Here is a 19,830-nt window from a genome sequence, read left to right as displayed (position 1 = left end):
TAGGTGCGTGCAATGCGCCAGATCCATATTCAAGATTGTGAAAGGGTTGAATTATAAACCAGCTGGGTTCAGGTGCACTGCTCTATGTCAGAAAACAAACTCTCATTTTAAAAACACAAAGCAGTGATGACCAGCGTGTTTGGCACATTAGTGTTTGATGACATCAGATTCCACGTCACGAGGCTCTTTGATCTGTGAATGAGTTTGTACCGAGTCCAGCATCATATTTCTGCCCCTTTCAAACAAGCAGAACTCAACCTGCATCCAGTGCAAAAGGTTATTCCCACAAACAATGGGCCTCCAGTGTTTGTAAACCTGTCTGCAAACTAATTAAAAAGCCCAGAATACAAAGCGGGAAAACCGCAGAAAAATCAGCATACTTATAATGAAGCAATGCGCGTTCTCGTGTACGCGCACACCCGCTCCCTCTCTCTCTCTCTCTCTCTCTCTCTCTCTCTCTTTTTCTCTTCCCATCACCGTGTGCAAACTATTTCCACAGTACTATAAATAAGGCTGCAGAGTGCATGGGCTCAAACCAAAGGCGTGGCTGTGTGCAGGTGGACCACTGCTGCTCTCCATCTCAACTTTCTTCAAGCAGGACTTTCTCCTCCGAGGAACTAAATCACCGCAAACATGCCTAAATGCCCCAAGTGCGAGAAGGAAGTTTACTTTGGTAAGACTCGTGTGAAATTATTCATATTTTGATACATCCTACTTATATTAAGTAGGAAAAAAAACGAAAAGAAAGTCAAAGTGCACTATTATGCTGTTATACAATTTATTAATATTCGATTTAAATAATGTAAACTGGTTTGAATGGGCAACAGCACGAGGGAATAGCCAGGAAGGGAGCTGTCAACTAATGCATGAGACCGTGTTTCCTGCTGGAAACTTGCAAAACAACTTGTATGCATAGCTTGTGCAGGCAAGCATTTACAGCAAGATTACAAAAAAATACAGTATATTATAGCAAAAACGTTTGTATTTAGATTTTTAGACTTAATGGAGAATTGCACTGTTGGGCTTAGAGGATTGCTTATGTTTGCTTAAAAAAAAAAAATATATATATATATATATACTATAAATGTGTAATTTAATTCTATTTATAATAATACAGAAACGATAAGAACATAAATAGCAGATAGTACAACAGTGACTAATAATGCAAATGATAATGTCAGTGCTTTACATTGTAAAGTGACCTGTTTGCATTGTGTATTCATCCAAATTATTTAAATATTTTCAGTACCATGAAGGCAACCAGACAAGACGGCTCTTTAAAGAACTTTACTATTTGGCTCATATTCAAACAGAGAAATTGGTAAAATATATTTGTGGAAAATAAAAACAAATGTGTACATTTCTCAAGTTTCTGAGCAGAGCCTTAATTCATTCATAATAATCTCCTTTGAGACTTTCTCTTTACTGCAAGTCTGGGCTTGGGTTTCGTCCTTTCAGTTAACTGACCATTTGTTCCACCACTCTTTTTTCTTCTTTGCTAATTAACTGTACATTCTTTGCCAATATAAACATGCCGGACAGTTTTGGGCAGGTTTGAACCACAAAGTCTGTATAGCACATCATATCTTCTCAGTATAAAAAAATAATAATCAGCAGTTCACTGAAAGTTTAATCTATTATTTACAGAACTTATGAGCACATATCCTCTGAATTAACAATAAAGATTCCATCATATGGTCCTCATTCGGCGTCTCACACAATGACACATTCTGTTCTTGCTCTTACAGTGCTTCTCTAAACCTGTATCTTTTCCATCATGCAAAATTTCCTCTCGTGCCTGGTGCTGGTCTTATTTAATGTTCGAATGGAAGAAATACAACAAACGCAGCCCATCAGACATGGAAAGAGACAAAAAAATAAAATAAAATTCCACAATCAAGTTATAAGATACTGATTAGATAATGGCATAATCAAAATAACAATTATATATATATGTGTGTGTGTGTGTGTGTGTGTGTGTATTACTTGTTGCAGTGTTATGGGGAAAACCATACAATGCAAAATAAATCAGCTTCAGATAACAAATCTCTGTTGTAGATTTGACACCCAGTCAAGGACATTTTATATTGATAAAGTCCATTAAGAGAGAGATTAGTGTGTCCTCTGTGTATTTGGCTGAGGGTAGTTAAGTAATTACGCTCTTAGGTGTGGCTCAGATGACCAAACTATTTCTTGGCAGTATTCCAGGAGCCCTAACCCATTTGAGTGAATTCCTTTCTGCCTAGTTTGTCCTTTGGAAATGTTCTTTCTCACGTGGACCATTGATTCTACAATCTAACTCTCCCAGTCTGGATCATATGTTCACAGTCTAGTACTAAACAAAAGAGCTTCCTGTGGCATCCACTGTAATGTGGCATGACTAACAGCTGGGTTAAGTGTGACTCTTATTACAGCTGTTGTTAGCAATTAATAGTCCATAGCATTGGGAATAATGTAGTGTATGTGCTATCCTTCAACACTCTGCTTACTAGACAAAAGATGAAGCATTATTTGGTGTCTGGGGTCTTTGCTAACACCTCATCACATTTTTCAGATTTACGTCACAGATGGGAACTGTTAATCTGCCCTTTGTCCATCCTTTGGCTTCTGCATGCCAAAAAGCTCAACCGAATCTTCTCTCGGAGCCATAAATCTGACATCTTTTATAGTGGTCATGCTTTCAGACAGTCTTTGGCATCCACGAGATGTAGACGCTTGCCCAAAACCTCCCTTGTAAAAAGCACCTCCCCTACTGGAGACGCCCCTAGCACGCATGACTTTGTCTTCCCTTCCCACTTCTTTTACGATGTTCATCGTGAGGGTTGTTTGGAGACATCTTTCTGCTGAGGGCTGTAGATAAAGACTTCTTTATGGCCCTTTTATAAGGGAAGGGAGGGATGAATTCCTTTGGGAGTGTCCTGCATGTAGCGTCCACACCCTCCCATGTTCTCGCTGTCATGACTTTATCTGCGTTGAGTGGAGAACACAATGATCTGACAAGATTTGCAGCATGCTGGGCTGCGGAGGCAATCTGACAGACTTGAGGTTTCAGCTTACGCATTGTTGACATGAAAAGTTCATCATGGCTTTAATTAACTACATAATGGCTGCAAATCAACTCATTTTCCCATGCGTGATTGACTTTGTATTGCTCTGACTCCTTTATAAAATCAACTTAAAGGCTAATGAGGGTTATAAACAGGGCCAGATGGAACTAAATGTTTCTTTTCAACCATTTTCAACATTGACTTTTCTCTGGAGGTAATCAGCTAGATGAATTTATTCATAGTTAAAAGCGTTAAATTAGGCTCCTTTTCTCATTACACAAGTTCTTAACCAAAATATTTCTAAAAAAATTAAAGAGATAGTTAAAAAAAAATACACACACACACACACACACACACACACACACACACACACATATATATATATATATATATATATATATATATATATATATATATATATATATATATATATAATTTTATTTTTATATTTTTTTACTTGGTCATTATTTACTCACCCTTGTTTTGTTCCAGACCTGCATGACTTTCTTTCTTCCAGCAAAATGGAGGAGAAGATATTTTGTCGATACAATGACAGACAGTGTGGTCCAAAACAGCACTGAACTTCATTTTATTTATTTTTTTTAATAAAGTGAGGGAAGAAAAAGTCAACTTTTAAAATACGAAGCACATTTTTGGTGTGAAAAACTGAAAAATGTTAGGTTCTGAACAACATGAGGACAAGTAATTGAAATTAAAATAATCAATTTGAGGTGAACTGTCCCTTTAAATTTGTATTTTATATTGAGATATTGTGGCTAAGAATTTACAAAAGTGCATAGGAAAACAAATACATAAATGGGGAATTTAGTGAACAATGTGCCTTGCAATTCTGCATTAATCAATCCATGTTAGACTATTTATATGTGGTTTTCATATTTATTTGAATTAATGATAACTATCGTCGTTGTTTCAGCTGAGAGAGTGTCGTCACTTGGCAAAGACTGGCATAGACCGTGTCTGAAGTGTGAGAAATGCAACAAGACCCTGTCGGCTGGCTCACATGCAGAGGTAAGTCACAGAAACACACACGGCCTGCCAACCTCTTACTGAGACAGAGCACAGACTCATTTACCAGGCAGACTTAATGGAGTCCTGTTAACTTTGGCATATTTTTACCTTACATAAACACTTCAGGGGGTTAGTCTGTCAGAGTAATATGTCTTGAGGAAGGTCTTGCATAACAGCCCTGTTCACATCCATTAATGTACTGCATACTGACTAATATGTTTCACCCCACAGCATGATGGGAAGCCTTATTGTAACAACCCATGCTACTCAGCACTCTTCGGACCCAAAGGTAAAGTTTCTCCAGTGTGCAAACAGCTCTGTTTTACTGTGCTGGAGGGTTACTGTTCAACTACACCACCACATGGCACAGATTAGTGCTTCACCTCATAAACACATGGACTGACTGCTGTGGGACAGTACTTGACCACTATTAAATAGTTTCACACTCATTCACCCAGGGGATTTATTCAAATTTCTTAATTATCCAGTGGCACCTAATCTAAATATCTTACGGTCATTTGTTAAACAATTGAATTTTGCATTAATGCTACATATCCTTTGACAGCGTCAAGACTTTTGTGTTTTCAGTTAGCATGCTAATCATTTAGTGTGCTAAGCTAACACATCAGTGCAAGTTACTTCAAAAAATGATGCCAAAACATTCAGTTTCATACCATATGGTCAGCTGGACTTGGTTATGCTGTATTTTCTATTGAAAATGAATGACTGTCATTTATAATTACAAGTAATTCTCTGTTTTTTTTCCTCAGGTTTTGGACGTGGCGGCACTGAGAGCCACACATTCAAATAGGTCATTGCACAAGTGAGCTCAACATATAAAAATGATCAATTTTACCTTTACTTACAGTAGATGACATGTAACATGCACTAACTATATTTTGCTTTTCTATTTACAGGTTTACACACTATATAAGCTTGTTTTAGTGGAGCTTATTTTTTGTTTATTTGCCACTATTTTTATCCACATATTGTTAAACCAAGGACAAAATGACCAAACCATGCAATGTTTTAGAAAGTACCAATTTGTATAATCTGTTTTTAAAATGGTGTCTGCTATAGCAGCACACAATGATTTTTCAAAAAACCCTTTTTTAATTAAACTGAACATTTTCTACATTAAATGTGTGATTTAAACCTCCCTCTGCTTGTCCTACACACTTCTTTCTCATATATGAATTAATAAAATGTACTAGCTATAAATATATATAATCACAAATTATACATTTAGATGCAAAATCTTAGAAATCGTTCTAATTTGGCTAGGGAATTGTTTTCTTGTTGCTAAAGGAGTACCATGCTGCGTTTGGGGAGTGTTCTTGTATAAACTACAGCAGTGTTAGTGTAATAAATCATTAACTAGATGAACAGTCTATTATGATACAATTTAAACTCATTTATACTGGCCAAAAATGTCAAAATGTCATGTGAATCTGACAGCTAAATTGTTTTATTGCGTGTAATAATGAACGCTATACAGAGGATACTGCTTTACTGCATCACGTCATCATCAAGAACCATCAATGATTCAAACTCACTGTGACTGCCACCGGTTTCATTTCCATTCGTCATTTTGTATACAAATCATAAATCATACAGAATAGTAAAATCGCTCCATGAATTCTCTGTCCCATTTTGCCTGCAATCAGGCGATAGTAACACTTTGTTTTGATAGTCCAATTTAACAAAGTAACTTTGCAACTACCAGCCATTAAAAGTATTATTGGCTGTCATTATATTAGTAGGCAGTCTGCTTAATATCTAAAAAAGTTGAGTATTTTTTCAACTCTGTTGTGTCGCTGGACACGTCTAAATCCTGGCTGGATCCAAAATTGCACACTTCTTTACTAAATAGTAAGCAAAACCAGTATATGACGTACAGTATAAAGTATGTCCAAATTCACAGTGTTCATAAAAGAGTAGGTGAAAAGTACTCGGTTGATTTACTACTGTACATCCAGCAAGATTCGGAAGTGAAGTTCCTATCTAATAAAGCCGTGGGAGAGGATTGTGTGAATGCCAGTAATGTGATGCAACTTTTGCTGGTATAGGTCACATGACACAGAACATACTTTTCAGTGGTCACAAATTAATTACTTATTCAAAATAAGTACATACGCAAGAGAGTATGCGATTTCGAACACACACAGTCTCCAATAAAATGTCACTTGTGTTGTTGGAAATCGACAACTCTATTGCAATCAAAGGGATCATGTCACTTTGTCGCTGCACGTTACTGGCGTCAATGAGAGAAATATTCCACACGGAGGAGAAAAATGGCTTCATAACAGAACAATTTCCACTTTTAGAGAAGGTGATGCCAAAAGATCTTGAGATTTATATTGAAAAGCTAATTATTACTGGCATGGTTCCAGATTCCAGATGCATGAGTCAGACATGAGCAGGCAGTGTTAATTTTGAGTAATGCCACAGAGCACAACCGCTTCCACGTAACTGCAGACTGTGAAACAAGCTGCCAGAGGGATTCATTGATAACTATTGATTCTAGAGTTTATTTAGAATACCCTTATATGGTAACATACCAGAATGAACACATGCCGAATCCCGCATACATTTGGAAGTGACTGACTCAAAAGGGAGTGTAACTTCCACTCTGTGTCTGTGTTTGAAACGAGTGCCTGCCTACACCCCTTCAAGTCCTTCTCACCGCCCAACACAGAGCGGCTGCCGGCGGGTCAGAGGACAGCGGTTACTATCGTAACAGACATAAACAAGACCCAACAGTGACTTGGCCAACGCTCAGCCCACCATTTGCCCCTGAACAAAGATCCTTTATCATGGTGGGATCTGGAATGAGAGAATGAGACAGACAGGGTTGTTCCCCGGTTTGCTATTTAAAATATTTGTCAAAGAAAGAAGCATTGAGCACCCACATGATGAAAAGCGACTATTTTTATAGCAGTATAACTGTTCACGCAGCTGTACCGCTTCCATCCCCTCACACTTGCAACTTTCTCACACAGGAAGGATTTTTTTCTTACTGAATCAAGGCTGGTTGTCATGTTCAGATGCAATAACAGCAGAACTGAAGCTTCTGTGGATCTTGCGCCGGAGATGAACCTGAGTAAACATACTCAAATACAGAAACTGCCAAGCAATCTATATTTGCATGGCCTCGTCCTCTTTGGTTAAAGTGGTAAAGGTTTATCAATCTCTTATTTTTTCACTCCGTAGAGTTGCAAAGGCAGTACACTTTCCTTCAACGGTCTTATAACAGGATATTTGTCAAGCTCCCACTGACATTAAATGGGCAAGTGATACACTGTTACAGACCAAAGGGGATCATTACATTTGCTCAAGAATAACACAGTGGTTTTATATGTTTTTAAGATGCTCAGAGTCACTGAGTTACAGAATTCATATAAAGTTTGTAGCCAAATGCATGGTACAAGTAATGGTACATACCATTTCCAGCACATTCCAGTTCATCCGCTCTATTTTAAAAATGACATTTTAACCACTGCACTGCTTATTTTCATTTAAGCTTCTCAAATGGACCTTTTCACAAAGTTTTTTTTTTCCTACAAATGTCTTTTCAGTAAAATGAAACCTGCTTAGACAGTCTAGAAAGATCTGTAGCACAACTTGAAGCACAAAACTCCCAAATGACTTGTTGCAGAACATGGTAGGCTAATTGTAATAATGTGAGCTGGTCTGCTCTACACAGATTCATCTAATGGCTTGAGGCAACATGGTTGTAGTATAAAATAAAAATAACCAATAAAAAAAGTGGATTTTGGATGGCTGTTATCAGATGAAAACATGAAAAATATGTATTTAAGCTACTAAAACTAAATCTTCTCAACCAAGCGCATGAGTGAAGCATCATGTCCAAGTTTATTATTTATAGCAATGATGTTATTACAACTAATTAAAAAGCATAAGATATATACAAAGAAAGTTATTGTGATTTTTTTCATTGTGCAGAGCTCTGACAAGCTGTAACAAAAGCAACAGCACTTCATTAAACATGGAATGAATTTTCCAAAAAGTTATCTAAATAAATCTTTCAAGTGCATACATTTGTCCAAGAAAGTGCAACGGAGGTCTATTCATAGTAAACAGCCCTGCCAGAATGTGACATGAGGGAGAAGCTGTGGTCTGCCATTGAATCTGCTCCTCATCTCTTTTGGCAGAACATAATATTTGTTGAATTAAATTTTCAGTCCCGTCGGTCCCATCTCGTTCTGTCCGCCCTCACTCACTCACTGGTCTGTCCTCACAAATGGCAAAGCAATTCTGGAAGCAATCTGCTGTGATGAGCTGCACATTTCTCTTGGTGTTTAATGTGTGTGCTAATAAGAGTGGAGTGAGAGACAGGAAGAAGGCCGATCGGAGCTCCGAGCACCTGCACATCTGTCTCTGTTATACCGTGTTGATTAGCGAACAGGGCAGCTTCCTGCTAAATCCCAGAGGCCGGATGTGATAATAACCATGCAGTGTTTGGCTATGTTTGAAAAAGGATACCTCTATACAGCACAGAATACACCATACACTGCTGTTATTTAAACAAAATTGTAGCCTTGAAACAACCATGTCATTTATTCAGAGGGCATTTTTATATCGGTCTAAATGAAAATCATGGTTTTCAGTTTAAACTTGTTTAAACATTCGGCTGTTAATAATTTGAAGTAGAATATTGTTGAAGTTATTTTGCATTTAAATTTTGTGTAAAAATATCTTGACTTCTGGCAGTTTGGTAAATAATTGAAAAGAGGCGTTAGAAATTGTGGTTGTCAGACTCTTTCACATGTGGAGGCTGATAGTTGTTAAACATCTATATGGTGAATTAAATAGATTTTTTTTTTTGCATTCTCATGTTCATCTAGATTTTTTTTTGTTTTGTTTAGTTTTTTTAAATATAGACTTTACAAAAGAGGTAAAGAAAAATTGATTTTTATGTTGGTTGTAAGAGAGAAATTTCAATTTTTTTTTAAAATCTTAGCAGTTATAAATCAATCTCAATGTTTTTTATTTTTCTCTTTTTGATTTCAGCCTGAAATGTGACCTGAACACATTTCCGTGAGGTTCATCCAGTCAAACATCTGTTAAGTGAATCTGTATCAAGTTCTTTATATAACGCATACATTTCAAACGTGATTCCTTAACTTTACAATAAATCGCAGGGACAGTAAATCTTAAACCTGTAGACATCTCTCCTGTATCGCCCAGAGGGACATCAGGGCCAACCAACGGCGCTCATGATTCGCTGGCTTTCCATTGATGAATGAACAAACCTATCACATCTGTTACAAACGGCCTGCTGGAATTTCCTCCAAACACACTTTACTGGAGTTTGCATTGCAGCTTGTGCAAACTCAGTCCTTGGTGTGTCCTTCTAGAAGACAAAACAGATCCCCTATGATCTCTGATTGCTTCCATATGTTGTCTAAGACTGTAAAAAAATACAATATTCTCTCAACAGAGATTGTGTTGGCCATTTTATCTCAGCATCTCTTCCAAGTGGGAGGAAAAGGGAGTGAGAATGTGCACAAAACCACCTCGTCTGTTCTTGTCCCTCTCTCCCCAAATTCCCTGCTGCTCACTTTGAAATACAACAGTGAGTTCTTCACCTTCATCCACAGACCACAGTGCGTGGTAGATGTGTGACTGCTGGCTCTGGTCAGTAAATGAGTGGTGTGTCTGTGGCTTTACATGCTCTCAACAATTCTTCGTCAAGACAAATCGTTTAGTTTTGGAGTCAAAGTTTGTTCTGACATTTGTAGTTTGCATATGAGCGCATAGCTAAATACAACTCTGAAACACAGGCCTAGCCTTTCATTTGAATGCGTAAAATGTCATATTGTTAGTGTTAATCTGAATTGATTGCCCATATTTAGCTAGATGAATCTTTATTTGTTAATCTGAAAGTTCTGGACAAAATAACATAATTAGTTTCCATCAGCATGGACGCTAAAAAACATAAGTGCATTGCAAGAGCTCGTCATGGCGGATTGTTTGGCAGATGTTGGCGCCACCCAACGGCAGGCAAAAAAAATAAAAATAATAATAATGTGTTAATATTGTTTACTTAAATGTAGATTGCTTAAGTGTAGTCCCTTCGTCTTCTTGTTATATTAATTAATTAATCCTTTACAAAAATGTCAAAAAGCAATAATTTTTCATTTTTGTCTTGAATCTGATTTTGATGCGTTGACCCTTGAATGTCAGTTTCTAGTTGTAAATTGACATCGGTGCTGTTTTACATATATTTCATTTAATAAAAAAATAAAAAAATAAAAAAAACATAAAATGCTTGTTTAGACACAGTTTAGGGTATCAAATTCTGGTCAAAAATTATTTGATTTGTAAAATTAGTAAAAAATAAAATAACTCTTGCTTAGTTTAATTTAATGACCCAACGATTTATATTTGAATATATATATATATATATACGATTTCTATACTGCAGATTTTCATATTGTCATTAGCTTTTCTAGTGCAAAAAATACTGTAGACAACAATGCCACCGTGTGGACATTCAGTGTGATCCATACAACTTCAGAAGAAATAAATCTGAATAAAAATATTATATTTTATTATTATTTTTTATTGTTGCTCTAGCCATCATTCGACCAATTAAAACACTAATCCTCCCCAAATACTGTTACAAATATGCTCATGTTTCTTGTGTTTTTTTTTTCTTATTTATTATTCTAAAACACGTGATAAAAACACGACTGAAATACAATAAGTTATACTGTAGTAAAAAGCACTTCAGAGTTCTTTCCACAGCCATCATTAGTGTACAAGCCCCTATGAAAATAGCATAGAAAGTGTGCATACAGTTTTAGAAGCCTTTTTCATATTTTATATTCCTCTACAGAAGAATTTCCCTTGGCTGAATGAAAGACAGAAACGGGAGGTGCACCCTTATGACATTCCCCAAATAAATTTCAATATTCATCTCAACAACAATAACAACAATGACGAGAATAACAAAAAGCTTGATTAAATCATTGACAAATGCCCATATCTTCATAATGGAGCAAATCAGTCTTTTCACATATATGAACAAGTATATATAATATATATATTTGGAAAAAAAACAACAACATTAAATAGTCTAGGAAGCTTCTTTTTCTCACTTGGCTTTGAGTTTGAAACAGTTCTGAATATTGGTGCATCAACTAGACACAACCACACATGCACACCCATGCAAATAAACACAAACACACATGCATTCACACACACACACGCGCTGCATAGAAGACTTCTGTGTTATTAGCAATAATTGGAGCCGTTACTGTTGGCTGTGAATCCCCCGTGTGCCTATCCTTTAAAAGAAGATGCTTTGTTGCCACAGAGACAAAGCCAAGTGCTTAAGTGTTTGGCCAGTATAGAGAAAGAAACCCAAGCTGCTCGCAATCGCCCTTAAACTCACATTTGTTCTTCCACTAAAATCTAAGTTGATCATCTAATACTTTTGTTCAAAGAAGCAAAAAAAAAAAAAAGAGAAGTGGAGTGGAAGGGAACTCCAAAGTCCCACTATTGCTATTGCACTTACAGTGTGATTTTATGATTTTCAGCAAATATATGCAATCTTCACTTAAACACAAGGTAGCAAATGTCTAAAACTAAAAGTCAAACGAGAAAAAGAACTGCACCCCTTCCCTCGCCCCAAAAAAACAACAACAACATAACTATAATAAAACAGTACAAAGTTAATAGTAACAGTAATGATAATAACAAAAAATGATATATCAAGCACAACCATTATAATATGTGGAGTATAAAAAAAGAACCTTTGTAAAAGCGATTGTCATGTAAAGATAGAAAGTGTCAAAAACATTGAAGGCATCAGCGAGGTCACCGTTTTAATGAAAGCAAGAGTTCATTCAAAATGAAAACCGCTGGCATCATTTTCTCACACTCGTGTCTTTCCAAACCTGTGGGACTTTCTGTACAATGAACACCAAAAGGAGATGTTAAGTAGAATATTCAAGCGGATCATTTTCACTAAATTAAAGTATATAGTAGCAATAGGGCAGCTGTCAAGCTTTAATAAGTTAAAAAAGCACCAGAAAATGTCCATACAACTCATGCACTGTATACAGTCTTTTTATGTCATACAATTATTATATATATTTTTATAATTCATTATACACTAAAACTACCTAGCATTTGTGTATATCCATGTTTAAAGTCGGTACTCTGCAGTGTTATTGTAGCATAACTTGTACACTATTGTAAATATTATAATACTGTGCAAGTATTGTATTTATGAATATTCTGAATTACTTCTTCAATTAAAGTACAATACTTTTGTTACATGGTTTTTGTAATGATTAGTTATATAATGATACATTTAAATATATAAAGCTTAAATTTGTAATTTCTGGTAAAAAAAATTGTACTTCATCTTTTTTTCAATTGATGCAATTTTAATGTTTTTTATTCTAATAAAAAGCTAAAGCTAATTTTATTTTAGCTTTAAATTACAGCTTTCAAATTGATTATTCACAATTAATCGCATCTAAAATATATACATGTATGTGCGTGTATTTATATATGCATATAAATATACATAGTGTATACACACACACACACACACATTGTGTAAACAAACTCTTAAAATACTTGTGATTAATCAATTTGGCAGCTCTACTTTATATCACTTAAAGAAAATACTTTTTTTAGTTTTTGTTTTAAATAATGTCATGTGTCAAGATTTTGTTCTGTTATTTGTACCTATTCATTAGGCTTGGAATATAGCATAATAGTTCTTTGTGGTACTTTTTAACTTGTTCTTTTTAAAGATTGAAAGCCCTTAGGCAACATTTGTGAAAGAACAGCTTGAACATTCTGCTAAACGTCTCACTTTGTGTTCTGAAGAAGGCAATTTGGAATGACACGAGGGTGAGAAAATGACAGAATTTTCCATTCTGGATGAACTTCACCTTTGAGATACTCAAAACAGAAAGCCCAAAATTACAGCACTGGAGATCAAGATCAGGCGTACAAGCACAGTTGTGCAAGCAATTGGCAGTCACGTGGAAGAGAAAGATACCGTCATTTTCATTTCGAAAAAGGAGGAAAAGACTAAACGCACGCACACTTGCTTCTGTGTCCTTCTACTTCCGCAGCACTGAATCCATAATGGTTCATTTCACAGGAGAACAGTGAGTGAGTTCTGTGCACAGACACTGGATGGATGTGCTGCGGTCAGATCATTGTGTGTAGGATGAGTCCGAAAGTGCATATTATAGACACACACACACACACACATTCACACTGAGATGGCATGGCTTACACTCCCAATAGCCCTATATCTGAACATTTAGCCCCTGAATCCTTCTACAGCATCGGTCTCCATCTTTGTCCGTCTCATGTACACATAACACACACACACACACACACTCTACAGGAGTGAGCCAGTCCCTGAAATTGTTCTTTTGGGATGGGTCTTGTTGGCTGGTAAAATAAAAATAAATAGGTTTTTTCTCGGCCATACAAAAGAGAGTGATAGCTAGTGCCAGTCTTCATCATCTGCATCCTCCTCTTCCTCTGAGTCGTCGTCGCTGCTGGCTCTCCTCGTTCTGCTCTGATCCCCCATCGCTCCGTTCTGTTGGGCGGCCAACAAGGCGGCTGCCGCCCGCTCCTCAGCCTCCCTCTGCCGGAGTGCAGCTGCCTTTTTCTCCGCCTCGGCATGACTCTTCATGTGGGCACTGCGGCTCTTCACTTTAAAGAAGATCCTGGAGAAAACACAGTGTTCAGATCTTTAGGTCAGTGATTTGAACTCATGAACCAGATCAGATTTTGTGAACTAGATTAACTGAACCAGATCAGAACAGTGACCAGTGGACCATTCTACCCATTTATTGCAAAGACCCAACTCAAAAGAATGATTAATTCAATCCGACACGTAGAACATGGAGTCAGTTGAACTCGATAACCAGATCAGCTAGGTTCATGAACCAATTGTTTAAACTGAATCAACAGATTAACTGCAATAGTGAGTCGACCGATATATCGGCCGATATTTGACATTTTTCAAATATCGGCATTGGCCGATAAGATTTTCAGTTTAACCGCTGCGTTTGTGACGGGACTTTTATTTTGAAGGCACTGAGAAAGGCAACGCCTGAAAACACAATGCTCAAATTCTCCCTCTTGTTCACTATTGACGTTAACAGTTCTGTCCACAGAAAGAAGTCTGTCTAATAATCAGATAAAACTGTTAAAATATATATATTTTAATAATGTACTGTATTTTCCGGACTATAAGTCGCACTTTTTTTCATAGTTTGGCTGGTCCTGCGACTTATAATCAGGTGCGACTTATCAAAATTAATTTGACATGAACCAAGAGAAATGAACCAAGAGAAAACATTACCGTCTGCAGCCGCGAAAGGGCGCTCTATGCTGCTCAGTGCTCCTGCAGTCTACACTGAAGACATAAACGCCTTTTTTTTTTTAAACATTGATGATAAATTATTTCAAATTTCTTAAATATTAAATAAAATGACATCTGCTTTATATCGGCCATCGGCCAGCCTGCTTTCCAAGATACTGGCACAGCTATCAAAAAATCAAAAACAATATCGGTCGACCACTAGCAAAGATCCATCTCAAAATGATTTATTGAATGATGCATTCACAAAAAAATGTATTCCCAAATCCTAAATGGAGATCACACAGTAAGTTGGACTCGAGAACCAGATCAGCTGGATTTATGAACAAACCATTTAAACCGATTTAACCAATTCAATCCAACTTAAAAGATAGATTAATTCAAGAATCAGACCTGCAGCTCATTGTTTACATCCAAAGATTCGAATTTACAGTAACTGGAATGACGCATTTAACATTTGGGGATAAAGCACTGTTTCCATCTAATGAGTCAAAGAAAACAAAATCGTATCACCAAGAAAAGTAGGAGAAGCCTCTTTATATAATAGGGTTAGGAACAGACAAAACACAATAAATGCTATCATAACTTTCGGAGATGCATGTGTGCTGTATGGGAACGCAACCGTGTAACACAATTATACAGAAATACTATGATGACAGACTTTGCTCAGGCATTTCAGAACGACCAAAACAAAATTTCAGATGCAGTGCAATGAGATCGGTCCGCTGGGTGGTCAAGTTAAGCCGTCCCATCACACAAAGTCACAGTTTATTAATACGCAGCATGTTGGAATTTATTCGGTAAACGTGTTTCCATTATTGTTTATGCACATTTTTTCTTAACCGATATAAAGTTTATCGTACTCAACTGTGCACATACGTTTTTTTATGCGTATTTTTAGAATTTTAGAATCTTGGAGTCAAAAGAATGAGTCTTTCCCAAATCAGACCTGCTGATCATCATCAGTCTGCTCTACCAAAGAACCGGTTTGTGAATGCATTAAACAGACTCATCGCAAAAATACAATTAAAAAGATTGATTTCTTCACAAATCAGACATGCAGATCACAAAGTTGCACCCAAGAACCAGATCAGCCGGACTCGTGAATGAATCACTCAAACTGGTTTTGTAAACTTGATCAACTGATTCATTGCAAAGATCTGACTAAAAGTAATTATTTTGTTCATCAGCAAAGCAGATTATTTATTCAATAAACTGAACATGAGAACCAAATCAGCTGGATTTGTGAACTGGATCAAATCAAAAGAATCATTTGTAACATTAATCAAACATGCTACTTTTCTCTTGAGATTGCCAAGGATAGTCATGAGCCGTTCAAAACGTTCAGTGAATAATGACCTAAATTTGGCTTGTTTTTTATGGAAAGCTATAATATGACTTCAGTCAGATAACTTGTAATTCAGCAACTTTTTTTGTGGTAGAATACATTTGTCTTTGTGTTTAAGAAAAAGAGAGTCATAAAGGTTTGGAATGATGTAAGTCATTTTTGGTGAACTCACAAGTTGCACAACTACAAATAAATAATTTGTACATTAAATCTTCATAAACACTATGCTAATATAATGGTATCCTTATACACCAATAGTACCATGAAAGTACTATATGAATATGAATATGGTGATAATCCAGACTCATTAGTAAAAAACATAAAAGAGCATACGTGTGTATTCAAACCACACAGACGCTGATGTGAACGGATCAGGGAACGTGGCATTCAACATCTCCATGGACTTGGTTGCTAAGAGACTGTTGATTTTAACAAGCCGACTGTTGCCATGGTTAAAATCTCCAATCAGAATCAGATGTTGCCTTTTTACTGCTTACTACAAGACTGATCCCTGACGCATGTAACACCTCAGAGCTGACCAGCTTTACTGACTCCTCATAAGACCCCCGGTGTTTTTATGAGCAGCTATATATCAGCCGTGTGAAACGAGCATGCGGTCTAGTGACATGCACAACTCACCAGTGATGAGGAAGCTAGCTTTAGAAATGCCAGCATACATAACAACATATACAACAACTTATTTTATTTTCAAAAACATTACAAATTTAAATTTAAATTAAATTAAATGTTTGCATTTAGCAGATGCTTTTATCCAAAGCGACTTACAGTGCATTCAAGCTAACAGTTTTTATTTAACCCGTGTTCCCTGAGAATCGAACCCACAACCTTGTGCTGCTAACGCAATGCTCTACCCCTTGAGCCACAGGAATAAAAAAAAAAAAATAAAATAAAAAAAGTGTTTTAAATTAATCAAATCCCATGTGTATCCCAATAAACTAACCTGCCACACTTCTTGCAGGGGAATTCACCCTCTTGGTTCGTTTGTCCCTTTCCTGTATTGCCAGTGCTTTTCCGGCCTGTGGTGTCAGAGCGGGGTTTAGATGTTGGCTGTGGAGGAGGAGGAGGAGGAGGATGATGATGACTGACCCCCAATGTGGATGCATCTCTAGTGCTCTCCTCCTGACTTCTTAAGACCAAGATGGCAGCGGTCTAACAGGAAACAGATGATTAATAAAGCAACCACAGCTGAATGCAGACAGATATTAGACACAGGGACCGTCCTGTCTGTGATGTATGAGAGGTGGTGTAGTGAAGGAGATCTGGTTCAAACCCCGTGTAAGAGTTCAATAAGTTAACTGCAGGTCACTCAAGCAGGATGGTCTCTAATATATAGACAATATTAAGTGCACTATGCATTGGATAAATCTTTTAAGCTTGTAATGAGGTAATGCACTAGATGGCGCTATGAATACCCTACTGTGCTACACATGACTAATGTCTATTGCAGACCTGTTTTCTTATTATTTCAAGTAGGCCAGAGCTGGGCAAGAACATTGGAGAACTGCAGATAACCTTTTCTGCAGGCACCATGCGTTTTTGCAACCTCATGCAAATCACATTTCCCCAAACTCACATTTTCCGTGGCCTGTAGCGATTGTGTCACCCGGCCCGGGCTGTTTTCTTGTTTCCTGTCACATGACCCTTCCCACTTCCTGCTCTCCTCGTCTTCTTTCCGCGATTCGAATTTCTGTGAACTCTGAAGGAGAAGAAACAGTTCGATGCATCACTGGTTTGGTAGGCCATTAAATCACCCAGGTCCATGTAGACACAAAGCCACAGGAACTCACTTTGTTGTCCACTTCCTCCTCTGTCGTGGGTTTAGTCTCTGGTGGCTCTGCTTCTCCGTATAGGAGTGTTCCGTTCCTGCCGATCTTCACCTGCTTCTTATACGTGTAGTAGAACTCCACACACTGAGCCACGGTCTTGGAGCTCACCTTCAAGTCAAGCATCAACAATTCGTCATTACCAGAACTCACTAGAGCTACAAGGTGTTCTGAGGGATTTATATTCATGTGAAAGTGATCTCACTGGTTGCTAGAGTGTTCTTTTTGTTTGCTAGGATGAAAGGATGATTTATTTTGCAAGCATTTTTGCAAGGAGCTTTTAATTTGGATTATTTTAAAAATGATTTCTAATTTCGCATTTTCATGATTTGATCAATTATTAACTTTCATCAAACTCATGATTTCCCTGCAGTTCCTTCAAAGACCCCAGCTTCTAATGTAATGTAGCTCAATTGGTAGAGCATTGCACTATCAAGCGCAAGGTTGGGGGTTCGATTCCCCGGGAACACATGACAGGTAAAAATTGTTAGCCTGAATGCACTGTAAGTCGCTTTGGATAAAAGCGTCAGCTAAATGTAAAAATAATGTAATAATACATTCCAAGTCATTTATAACAACAACTGGAATTTCTTTTTTCTCTTTGTATGTTTATAGCAATATGGGACAAAATTACCAGAACTAAATGGAGATAAACAAGTTAGATCAAAAGTATTCCAATAGTATTCAAATTATCATACCTAAAATGTGTAATGGAATAAGTAATTGATTACAATTTGTAAGCAATCCACCCAGCATTTTTGGATATTGCTAGAATGTTGCAATGTGGCTTCTAGAGACATTCCTAACATATTTTAGTGCATAGCCATGCAACTGCCAGGGTTTTTCAGTTGGAAGTGTTAAGATGTTGCTAGGATGTTGCACGTGGATGTTAGGCCCAAGCTAGAATGTTTTAAGTGTTTTTAGTGCATTGCTATGTGATTGCTAGGGTGTTGTAGTTTGTTGTTAAAGGGTTGCTACAATGTTCAAACCCATTTTTTATTCCTGTCACATCATTTGATTCATGTGGGGGATTGACGCTCATTGTGAGGTTTTTGTTCAAAGCTGTACATACCAGTTTCTGGACCATGAAAAAGTCCTTCTTGTAGGCAGTAATGCCTTTGTTGAAGAAACGTCGTTCCCCTGGCGTCCAGCTGTCAGAGCCTGTGCGGGACAGACAAGCGGTGCACAGAATCAGATAGAGGCTGCTGTCCGTTTAGGCATTTAGCTCTCTTATAGAGCACCCCCCACCCGCTAACACAAACATATCAGCACACAAAGGACAGAGAGGGAGTGAACAGCCAGCACACACATGTCCAGACAAACAATGATGCTGCTGTCTTCTCCTAGGATTTAACAACATGCCACAGACACACTCCCCCTCCTCTCCTCCCGTACTCTACCCAGCAACCCACTCGGTCACCCAGCAATCTCTCAGTCGAACCCCTCCCCTCCACTCCTCAACTGCTTTTGTTTATAACTGAGACACAGAGCGTGGAGAGGAATGCCAGCAGAGGGGGTGATAGGGTACCACATGCTCTACAGATTAACTCGCATCACCTCAGCCAATAAAATAAAAAAAAGGAAAGTGTGCTTGATGGTGAAGGGGACTTACCAGAGTAGTGGTAGCCAGCCAAAGGGTGCGCTTTGGGAAAGATGGGTTTTTTTAACAACAGAAGTGTGAGGGCACCCTGAAAAAATGAAAAAGAAAGTGAAATTAGCATGGTCGAGGAAACATAACCGGTTGCGGTGTGTGAGATGTAGTCAGGTTAGAGAAACACACGTCAGGGCATGTTATGCCCTAGAATGGATATGAAGAGATTAATGAGGGCAGGAGAGATGCAATTCTGCAAGACCATCGCTATATCCTTAACAACATGTGTAAAAGGCTTTTGCTGAAGGCGTTTAACCCAGCTGTGCAAGTCGCTGGATAATCCCTCTTGTTCTCGCCGCCTTTCTCCACCATGCACTCTCTCAGGGTACGATAAATCGAGGACACCATAGTCTTTTCTGGGTCATCGAGCTTGAATGCGAGATTTTTTCTTATATATATGGCCCTTTTTCAATTTCTAATGATCTGGACAACCAAAGTTCAACATGTTGCAGCAAAAGCCCCAAAAAAGTGCCTGGACACTTAATCCATATTTAAAAATATATTCATGTCATTGCACT

At 37.5% G+C, this 19,830-nt stretch overlaps 2 protein-coding genes across 6 annotated transcripts in view; one reads left to right on the top strand and one right to left on the bottom strand.

Moving 5' to 3' along the window:
* The first annotated feature begins 500 nt into the window (after positions 1 to 500).
* On the top strand, positions 501 to 5,235 carry crip1 (cysteine-rich protein 1). 2 transcript variants are annotated; one of them, XM_026285907.1, is made up of 5 exons: positions 501 to 673; positions 3,982 to 4,076; positions 4,308 to 4,365; positions 4,847 to 4,887; positions 4,994 to 5,235. In XM_026285907.1, exons 1-4 carry the CDS (start codon positions 634 to 636, stop codon positions 4,885 to 4,887), a joined length of 234 nt encoding a protein of 77 aa, XP_026141692.1. In that variant the 5' UTR covers positions 501 to 633; the 3' UTR covers positions 4,994 to 5,235. The 2 variants fall into 2 exon arrangements, with proteins under 2 accessions (XP_026141692.1, XP_026141691.1); XM_026285906.1 differs by having other exon boundaries at positions 507 to 673; positions 4,847 to 4,899.
* A 5,524-nt stretch (positions 5,236 to 10,759) lies between these two features.
* The window catches only part of mideasb (mitotic deacetylase associated SANT domain protein b), a 30,050-nt gene continuing 20,979 nt past the window's right edge, over positions 10,760 to 19,830 (bottom strand). For all 4 annotated transcript variants that reach the window (XM_026285903.1, XM_026285904.1, XM_026285902.1 and 1 more), the window contains 6 exons: positions 19,274 to 19,349; positions 18,734 to 18,822; positions 17,626 to 17,772; positions 17,412 to 17,534; positions 16,779 to 16,987; positions 10,760 to 13,810 (listed from right to left, as the gene is read on the bottom strand). In XM_026285903.1, the coding sequence (XP_026141688.1) occupies positions 13,585 to 13,810; positions 16,779 to 16,987; positions 17,412 to 17,534; positions 17,626 to 17,772; positions 18,734 to 18,822; positions 19,274 to 19,349 (870 nt within the window). In that variant the 3' untranslated portion in view covers positions 10,760 to 13,584. The remainder of the gene's footprint in view (positions 13,811 to 16,778; positions 16,988 to 17,411; positions 17,535 to 17,625; positions 17,773 to 18,733; positions 18,823 to 19,273; positions 19,350 to 19,830) is intronic.

The sequence above is a fragment of the Carassius auratus genome, chromosome 17 (genome assembly GCF_003368295.1).
Source record: "Carassius auratus strain Wakin chromosome 17, ASM336829v1, whole genome shotgun sequence".
Taxonomy (NCBI): Eukaryota; Metazoa; Chordata; class Actinopteri; order Cypriniformes; family Cyprinidae; genus Carassius; species Carassius auratus.
Note: the sequence above shows the minus strand (reverse complement) of the source record. Positions and strands in the feature narration are given on the sequence as shown.